This window comes from Equus asinus, chromosome 13, assembly GCF_041296235.1.
Source record: "Equus asinus isolate D_3611 breed Donkey chromosome 13, EquAss-T2T_v2, whole genome shotgun sequence".
Taxonomy (NCBI): Eukaryota; Metazoa; Chordata; class Mammalia; order Perissodactyla; family Equidae; genus Equus; species Equus asinus.
This window is the reverse complement of record NC_091802.1, coordinates 28,029,868-28,040,119: the sequence shown is the minus strand read 5'-3', so window position 1 is coordinate 28,040,119 and position 10,252 is coordinate 28,029,868. Positions and strand designations below refer to the sequence as shown.

Genomic DNA, 10,252 nt, shown 5'->3' with positions numbered 1-10,252 from the left:
GCTATTAACCACAAGGCTATATTGTTTCGTTTATGTTTCTTTAACATCACACCTTTTAAGTGGCTGAGTCCTATCTCAGATGATCCCAAACCCAGGAGTTTGCGCTGTACCCCAGCGGCCTCGTGGAATAAAATAAGATTGCCCTGGAATTTTGGCAACACTCTCTCTTCCAAAGAATTCAAGCTGATTTCCACCTAATTCTCAGATTTGTGATGTGAACCTTGTACTATAAATTTCCCGGCAAGGAGCAAGTTAGGGCCAAGGCCCCGGATCATCTTACTCGGGCCGGGGCACCCAGCAGATGGCGCTATCTTAGTAGCCACCAGCTGGCTGCCCCGTCCCCGGGGCTCACCGTGTCTGCCGAAAGCTTCCCGGCCCTCCCTCACTCCCTTCTCTCTCCCCCTCCCCACGGAGCCCAGGCCCACGTGACCTCAAGGCGGCCAATGGGCAAGCAGAGAGGGCGAGCTGGTCGCTGTGGCCGCCATTAAAGCGAAGGGAAAACCCGTGAATTCGGATTAAAGGGGGAAAAACACCGCCCGCTGGGCCCACAAAATGGGGGAGACTACGGCGTCCGGGCGGTGAGGCCGCAGGAGAGCAGACGTTAGGCCGGCTTGGCCCAGGGACAACACGAAGACACAGCCGGAGAATGGTCTGAGCCAGCAGACGCCGCCACCACCTCCGCCACTGAGGAGACTCTGGGCATAAGGACATCGCCGCTGCCGGGCCGGGGGCCTGGGCTTCTCTCCGGCTTCTCGCCCTTCCCGCCCCTTGCGGGCGCCTCCCGCCCCGGGAGAAGCCTCCAGGGCTTGGGCTCTGCCCTTTCGGACTCGATTTTAATTATTTATTGTGTAATTTATTATTTTACTTGTGGCAGGGGCACCCATCTCCTCCGTCCCCCAGAGAGGGACGAGCGTCCGCGGGCTCCGCGGCGGCCGCAGTCCGGCCCACGGGGCGAGCGCGGCGCGGCCCTCCCGCCTCCGGCCCTCGGCCCCGGGCGGCGGGGTGCCGGCCGGGCGGCGGGGGCTGCTCGCGGCGGCGGGGGGGTGGGTGGGGAGGGCGGGCGGCCCGGCGGCCTCCTCTTCCACCGCCCCCCTCAACCACCACCCCCCCGCCCTCCCCGGTGTCTGTGTTTCTCTCTCTGGTCGGAGGCGGCGGTAATGGCGGATGGTGGGTTGTGGCGCCGGCGGCGGCTGCTGTGAGGGACGATGAGTTCCTCCTTCGTGCCGAACGGGGCCAGCCTGGAAGATTGTCACTGTAACCTCTTCTGCCTGGTGAGTGCCGGGGCGGCGGGCGGGGGCCGCGGCGGCGGGGCCGTGGAGGAGGGGGCCGCGAGGTGCGCCCTCGGGCCGTGGGGGAGGGGGCCGGGCCGGAGCCCGCTGCCCGAGCGAGTCCCCGGGCTGGGCCAGGCCGGGCCGGCGCCGCGGCGGAGTCCGCTCCAGCCGGGGACGCGCTCCTCGCCTGCCCGGGCTCCGCTCTGGGAGGCTGGCTGTTTCTCTCGGCTTGTTGCTGACTCTTTTCTTCCTCGCCGTAGTCTTGTCTTAAACTTGGGCTCCTTATCTGGCAGGACGCTAACATTTCCTCCCGTGTTTCTCGCTTAACTGTTGCTCTTCTCCTCGTTGCCTCGGTGTCCCTGCTTCCCACTTTCCGCGATCACCCCTTCTCCCGCTGCCTTCCTGCCTCGCTCGGGCGGTTTGGTTTCCCCCAATAAACAGGACCCCGGAACTTGTGCGCTAACAACCTCTTGTCGTTTTCCATTTTTTAATGAGTCAAACGGAGGGTTAGTTTCTTCCTCGGGTGACTTCAGACCTGGACGAAAACCAGTAGATGCCCTTTCGTATGTTCTCTCTTGAAACTTTGAAAACAGTTTGCCGTTTTGACAATTCTAGCCATCTTTTATTAGAACATTATGTTTGTGTGAGAGTGGAGCGGGCTAATGGAGGAGGTGCTGTGGTTTTGCGCTAAGTATCTGTGTATTTGTCTGTTTTGCTTGCGTTTTTAACATGTTTTTGAGCAGGCTGCTCCTCGTTTTATTAAAAAGTCTGGGGAAGCTGGATGTAGGGATGACAGTTGTGTAGGTTGGCCCAGGACTGGAGACATCCAACAGTGAAGACTTTCAAAAGTACCAACTGTTGCAAATATTTAGTCCTCAGTTGGACAGTAGCTTAGCTTCATCAGTGGTTTAAAGTTTCGGTGACTTTCTTTTTTCATTTTCCTTGTGCTATGAGAAATATTAAGAGAGTATGTGATAGGTAAGTGAATTAAGTGGGCGGAGCGCAACTAGTTGGCAAGTGTAAGCTGCCAGTCATGTATCAGCAGTTTCATTTTTGGCACCTTCTGCTTTGCACCTTTAAGTTAAAGAGTTGCTGAATTCCCTCCGTCGGATTTCTTTCAGATGCTAAGTTGAGCTCTTTAAGGCCCTCCCTCCCTATAAAATGTTTGCTGTGCGGTGTCCATTAATCACCATCTCTTCAGATGTAGTAAGACGTACAGCAGGTTTTACATTTCTGTCTTCTCACACTCAGTCTATTTTTGGTACTTTTAGGATCAGGTTCTTTGAAGATAGGCTAGCACAAATCTGACAGTTCTTTGTGAGCAGCTATTTGACTTTTCCTGAAAGTGATGTGTGAAGAGTTAAGAATTTTTTCAGTTGTAGTTCAGATTTCTTTTCTTTAGAGCCATGACTTCTATCAACATGAATAATGTCTTTAAAAACTTAATTTTCTCGTACAAGTTTGACACTAAGGAACAAATGTGACCGATTAGAACAGAACTTAGGACAGAGAGGATATTTCTTCTCTGTGTGCCGTATTAAAGTACACGTTTATATTTAAAGTTTTAAGTTTCTTTTATTTCTCCTTGAGACACGTATTTATTGACTTGCTTTTCAGTGACATGTGAGTGCTAAGTTTTAACTGTTTTCCTAAAATTTTTGGTTGTTGAATTATCAGAATTAATAAGTATTAGTTGATGTGTTTTTAATATCTTAAGCATATATTGAAAAATTGTAATGTTTTAATGAAATAAGGGACTTTAAGAGGGAGTACTTTTCACTTTTTTGAGTGAATGTGTAACAATAAAAAAAAATGCTTTCTTTTCTCCAGGCTGACTTGACGGGAATTAAATGGAAAAGATATGTATGGCAAGGCCCAACTTCTGCCCCTATTCTGTTTCCGGTGACTGAGGAAGACCCCATTTTGAGCAGTTTTAGTCGCTGCCTTAAGGCAGATGTGCTTGGTGTTTGGCGGCGAGATCAAAGACCTGGAAGAAGAGAATTGTGGATATTTTGGTGGGGTGAAGACCCCAATTTTGCTGACCTTATTCACCATGACTTATCAGGTGAAAGCAACTTATCATTTCTAACTAATGATGTAGCACTGTTGTATACTTTTCCCAAAAATGATTTATATTAACAAATTAAGATTTTTTGGGGGGGAACTCTCAGGTATGAAGCCGGATAAAAATTCAGCTTGATGTTTTGTTTCACTGCGGTTATTTTACTTAAATAATCCATATTATGGCAGGTTTTTTAAGCCTTGAATAACTTTATTTTTCCGCTACCCAGCTTCCTCATGAATTTCTCGCTGGTGTTAGGGCCCAAGTAAGGCATTTCACCTTAACATAAGAAAAATGAAATCAGTATAAAGTTCCTAACAGTCATACAATACTTTTGAAGCCAAGTGTAATTTACCTTTGAGTCAGTTCTGCCACTGCTCTCTTCTCTGTGGGTATGCAGACAGTTGTAGGGGTATCTAGAAATGTATTGTAATTTTGTTGTCTTTTCAAGGCATGTAGTTATTTTGTTACTGTTATTTGTGGTTGTTATTTTATTAACATATGAAGGCATATGTTAATTTTGTTATTCTTGGGAAGTGATTCTTTTATTTTAGATACTATTCTTCAAAGACTACCATTAATGTGAGATGAATGCCAACTTGTTTAGCTTTTATAGGACATAGGGTCATAATATAAAAAGTTACACAGAAGTAATTTTATAATTTTATTATGAGTAAATCAGTAAGATTGCTTCCATCTTGTTCTCTTGACTTTTAGGACAAAATATCACTTTAGAAAGAGAAACTAGCTCTTCTTGTAATTGCTGAAGCTTGTGTTTACTTTATTTAGGCTGTAAGAGTCAACGTTAACTGACTCTTTAATGACAGGAATGTAAATGATTGGTTGTTTGCTGCAAGGTACCAAAGACTTTAACAGGATGTTTGATAATGATTCTTGACAGGTAAATTTAGGATTGTTAGATAACTAAAAAAAGTGTTCTTATTTGAAGTTGAGTACACAGAAGTTTCTGTTATTGTCCATTTGATCTATTGGACCTATTTTGGTTTTGGGTGTAATGTAATTTAGGTGACTATCTCTAACAAGCACTTAGCAAGACCAATGTTTGTGCAGGAATGTATGTGTTACCTGTTACACTTGTTTGTTTTGATAGTTGCTTTTTACCTACTAATGAACAAACCCTTCAGTGTTAGTCCTTCTTTTTGAGAGTGATTGTAATTCTTTTATGATAAATGCTTTCCAGCTTTTCCAGCTTTCCTGATAAGATCCCTGCTGGAGAGTCTAGCCCTTAGTTCCAACTGTGTAATATAGTTCCAAATATGTTAAGTGTTGTGTTTGTATATACGTATATGTACATATATATGATGTATGCATGTGTGTTAGGATATAAAATTCCTTTATGGCATCAACAAGATGATGCTTTCTAATTGTGCCAAAAGCTAAGCCTGCTGGCTTTCTTTTTCTTTCATTTACTTAGGTATACTTGAGTTATTGTATTCTTTGTTTTAACTGGTCTTAAAAACCACCTTACTAAAATGTTTGGAGACTGTTTTAATGTTGTTGATAAATTATCTGTAAGCTATAGATAACTATAATCGTTGATAAACTCTAAACTCTAATGCCGACTTGGCAATTTCAGTTTTAATAAAGTTGGCAGAGCATCTGAACAGACCATTTTTTCCCCCCGATTCCATGAAATACATTATGTGGAATCAAAGATAATTTTAACAGATATGTAGTATTAATTTTATCATCATAGGACTAATGTTTTGAAATTTAAAGCCTATTAAGTTAAATGTGAGCTGTTTTGATGTGTATTAAAACACTATGTGGATTTTTTTTCTTCTAAGTTTCATATTATGAATTAAATATGTTTTCTCCTGAAACTGGGTTACAGTTTAAAAATTTGTCGTCTAGTTTAACTTTGTTTTTTAGCATAATTTTTAAAAATGGTAATGCTTATACTTTAAAATATTGATCTTAAATGTGAATGAAAGTGATTTGGGAAGATTAGGTTCTAATTCTTGTCAGATTTTTGCTGAATGCCATTGAATGGTACATAACTTTTAAAAATTTAGAGTGAAAACAATTGAAATAGTAAATCAAAATATATTAGTAGTATGTAATCATGTTTACTGTTCCAAAGCCTGTTGTGTACTGTTTTAAATAGTTCGTATAGTCAGTAGTATTTATATAATGTTTTAGCTTTTTTTTTAACCTGTCATTTTCTTTAGAGTGTTGTTACTTAAATCAGACATATCTTAAAGAATAATAAGGTCTCTTCAGATGGAATATATTTCTCTTGCCCTTTTCTTTGCTCCAGGGACACCGTCTGCCTCCCTTTTGGGGTAATTAGTCTGCCTCTGTCTCTCTAGCTAACCCCTTTTTCATTTCTTTCCATCTGTGGCACTCTATTCCGTTCTTTTAAGCTCCCCTGAGAAGAGAGCAGCTGGACAGTAGGGGTGGCATCAGCTGCAGGAGGGAATCCTGAGTTCCAAGTGGAGGTGTAGCACTGAGGAAAGGGGAACCGGAAGGACCCAGGTGGTAACTAAAAAGCTGGTTAATTTAGTTTTGAGCCTGCTCTTCACAGGCTGTGTCCTTCTCTTTGGTTCATCGCCTACCATGTCTTATTGCTGAAATGTTTGTGATTCTGGTGATAATATTGCCCTTCTTGGTGGGAAAAGGAGGGAACGCATTCCTCTTCGCAAAGATTGGAATTCTCAGTTTTTCTTATTAACTAGTATTCAATAATGAAAGTACAGAATTGCCTTTGCTTAACCTTAACCCTTATCTCCTTTGTGTCATCCACAGTGTATTTTTTAAAATAAACTTTTTATTTTAAAATAGTTTTAGATTTACGTAAAAGTTGAAAGATAGTATAGAGAGTTCTTGTATAACCCTCACCCAGTTTCTTTTATTGTTAACGTGTTACGTTAGAGTGGTGCATTTTTCACAACTAGTGAGCTAATATTGATACTTTAGTATTAACTGAAGTCCATACTTTATTTGGGTTTCCTTTATTTTTATTTAATGTCCTTTTTCTCCCTTATGATCTCATCCAGATACCGCATAACATTTAATTGTCATGTCTCCTAAGGCTGTTCTAGACTGTGACAGTTTTGCAGACTTTCCTTGTTTTTGATGATCTTGATAGTTCTGAAGAATTTAGTCAGGTTCCATAGTGCCTTTTAAATTTCTGTCTGTCTCTCTTATGTTGCACGTGTTTGAGTCACCTTCCTTTCAAGTTTAGCTGATGTGTAGAAATAGAATGTAAACTTGTTTTCTTGCTAATTGGTAAAAATCTATTACAGCAAACCAAATCTGATTTGACACCTAGTTTAAACCCTCAGTTAATTTATTTTGTAGCAGTAGTCAGTACTGTTTAGTAATTTCCAAAGACTTGATTTTTGGGTCAGGATTTATGCTAACTAGTATTGGCCCAACTATAACGTTCCAGAAAGAGACTTGTTTAAAATACACCTTGAATCTCAAAGGCAAATGCTTTTTTTTTTTTGACTTTTTGCTCTGCTCTCTCTAAGAGAATGGATAGTTGAATCAATAACAATATGTTTTGGTAGAAAAAGGATTAGAGAACAAAACTCTTCTCTGATTACAGCCTTTTTAATTTTATTTATTTTTTTACTTTAAACTTTGTAGCAGACCTTGTTTAGTGGTGGTGTGATAGAAGTGTAAAATTGGTGGTGGGAAAATTTTAGCTTAATCCCTCTGGTCAAAAGTTGCTATATTGGGTAGGACTGATTGCTTCTTTTAGGTGTACTGTTAGTTTGTTTCAAATTAAGATTGTTTCATTATCATTAGTATGTCCTTCCATGGGAAGAGTTTTCTGGCTACTTTTATTCTGTGCCTTAACCTTTTTGGAATTTTATTGCTTTCATCATTGGCTTTTAGTCTGTCTTCCCCTTAAAACAAAATAAAAACAAAATATGCACCCTCCCCTGAGGTTTGCATCCTAAAAAAATCATAGTAAGCCAGAATGTGATGAGACTCTTTGAGGAAACTGATACCTTGAGAACTAAAAAAAAGCACGCAGTCAGAGCTAAAAATATTTGTTATTTTTCCTGGCTCCTGTGGTCTATATATGGGATTTTAGCAACATGTCCAAATACTTCCATTATACCAGAATTTCATCATAATACTGTCAAACTAAATGGACCATTGGTTAGTCTTAGAATTTAATTTTGGATGCTTTTATTGAAGGATATTAACTATAGTGAAATTTAACCTTAAGTGGTAGCTTTAATAGGATTGACAAATAGATAAACAGCAGCCAAGTATAGGAATCTAATGTCAGCCAAACTAAAAAATTCTTTTGTACCCCAGGTAGCCTGAAGATAGTTAAATCGTTTCTATCTTCTGTTCCATGATTTACTTGTGACCCAACTCTTTTTTTTTTCTTTTTGAGGAAGATTAGCCCTGAGCTAACATCTGCTGCCAATCCTCCTCTTTTTGCTGAGGAAGACTGACCCTGAGCTAACATCCATGCCCATCTTCCTCTACTTTATGCGTGGGACGCCTACCACAGCATGGCTTTTGCCAAGTGGTGCCATGTCCACACCCGGGATCCGAACCAGCGAATCCTGGGCTGCCGAGAAGCAGAACATGTGAACTTAACCGCTGTGCCACTGCGCCGGCCCCGATGACCCAACTTTTTATATTGGGTATTCTTCTGTGGGCAACCTTCTTTGCCATATTTCTTCTGTGTACCATCCATTTTGAGCAAGAGAGTGTGTCTTTTAAATCTTCCAGTCAAAGATAATCATAGGGGCTGGCCCGGTGGCACAGCGGTTGGGTTCACACGTTCTGCTTCGGTGGCCTGGGGTTTGCCAGTTCGGATTCCAGTTGTGGACATGGCACCGCTTGGCAAGCCATGCTGTGGTAGGCGTCCCACATATAAAGTAGAGGAAGATGGGCATGGATGTTAGCTCAGGGCCAGTCTTCCTCAGCAAAAAGAGGAAGATTGGCAGCAGATGTTAGCTCAGGGCTAATCTTCCTCAAAAAAAAAAATCATAAACATATTAGGCTATTTTTAAACCAGAGTTTTTCAGGTTTTGCTGTAGATCAATGATGCTGCCAACTTAAGGCTCTCAGTAATATTTGTTGAATGAATGGCTTATGAATGGGCAATTGCTGTTCAAGACAAACCCTGAACTAGACATCTAAACATTTCTCTTTGTTCTTTAAGGAAATGCATAATATTTCTACCATGATAATTTTTTTTTAAACATTTTCAAGATTTTGTTTTTTTTCTTTTTTCTCCCCCAACCCCCGTGGTATGTAGTTGTATATTTTTAGTTGTGGGTCCTTCTAGTTGTGGCATGTGGGACGCTGCCTCAGCGTGGCCTGATGAGCGGTACCATGTCCGTGCCCAGGATCCAAACGGGCGAAACCCTGGGCCCCTGCAGCGGAGCACGTGAACTTAACCACTCGGCCACAGGGCTGGCCCCTACCATGATAATTTCTGACCCATTTGTTATTCATTAGTGTATGTTACATTTTAGCAGTGTGGCAGAACTATTTAGGAAAAGATTCCTTTTTTATCAGCTTATCACTTTGGAGATATTTAAAGATGTCAGTTTTGAAAAAAACATTGAGTACGAGTACTAGGTGCGTCAGCTTTTTAATTTTTAATTTTTTTTCCTGCTCATGGAGAATTATTTTGATGACCTGTCACATACTTTGGCATCACTACAATCTGTATCCTCAGAAGAAAATATTTTCTGGCGATCAAATTTAGCATTTCAACTTTTGCATTATTTTCCTCAGGTAAATACTTTGTAAAATTCTTTCAAGTATTGATGATTAAGAGTTCTAATGCTGATAGTAACAGAAAAGTACTAAAAACACAGATTTGAAACTGTTTTCTCTGGGGATACAGATACAAGAGGAAAACGTTTATTTAAATGCATTAAGCAGACTTTTTCCATTAGGCTATGATTGATTAAGTTCAAAAGAGCTAGGTAAAGATTTGCCATGTGTTCTTCTCTCCCTCCCTTTCTTATTGTAATGATGGTGTTGAGATTCAGGGACTTATTTTAATTAGCATAAGAGGTACATATCACTATGTCTTGGGTGGGTTGGTTGTACCATTTCACTTTTCATATCTCTGAATACATGTTAGAGAGAAGTACTTTTATTATGGTTATTATAACATTAGGATATCAAAGCTTGGCTCAGTAGGCTTCTTTTTCTAAGTAATAATCTACCCCCGCCCCCCGAAAAAAGAACAAACCGTCAGGCTTTTCACTGCGTGTTATTAGGACTTATTATTTCCTTAGCAATGAAAAAATGAAATTATATTACTTCAGTATAATGGTTGCTTATTACACTGTACATACATGCTTTTCATGTAGGTGAAGATGTACTTCGGAGATTTGTTGGCTTTAGGAAACCCTAGCAGGTGGTCAGTTCTTCTTTGTTGTATGCATACCTTCCATTTAGTGATAATAAGAATTGTGGGCATTTGAGGGTATAATGTAAAATGAGAATTAAGTTCACCTGAGTTTCTCTAGATAAAATTTAAAAGTTTTTAAAAAATTTAAAAGTTTCTCTTGAAAACTAATACTAAGTTTTCTAAACTATATTTAGTGTTAAATAATTTAACTACAGGTTTAACTGAAATAGATTTTTTAAAATAAAACTATAAAGTTTTCAGAATTTTATCTGAAAATTTGTATAAATTATTGTATTATAGCTTTTACTATTCCAAAGATTTGCCAGTCTTCCTCTTATTTTGTATGTGGCATGCCAGCACAGCATGGCTTGACAAGCGGTGTGTGTAGGTCCACGCCCAGGATCGGAAGCCACAAACCCCGGGTCACCGAAGTGGAGCATGAGAACTTAATCACTATGCCACCGATCCAGCCCCCCAAAGATTTTTATATGTACTCTTTTTGGGAAGAAGGCAAATTCAGTCTCAAGTCTTAAGTGAATAATTTTTTGA

The 10,252-nt window shown here is 40.7% G+C and overlaps 1 protein-coding gene across 1 annotated transcript in view; it reads left to right on the top strand.

The window, feature by feature from the left end:
• Positions 1-1,054: 1,054 nt before the first annotated feature.
• MED13 (mediator complex subunit 13) overlaps positions 1,055-10,252 on the top strand; it is a 100,166-nt gene continuing 90,968 nt past the window's right edge. Inside the window, exons 1-2 of the mRNA XM_044746146.2 lie at positions 1,055-1,271; positions 3,102-3,336. Coding sequence (XP_044602081.2) covers positions 1,206-1,271; positions 3,102-3,336 — 301 coding nt within the window. The 5' untranslated portion in view covers positions 1,055-1,205. The remainder of the gene's footprint in view (positions 1,272-3,101; positions 3,337-10,252) is intronic.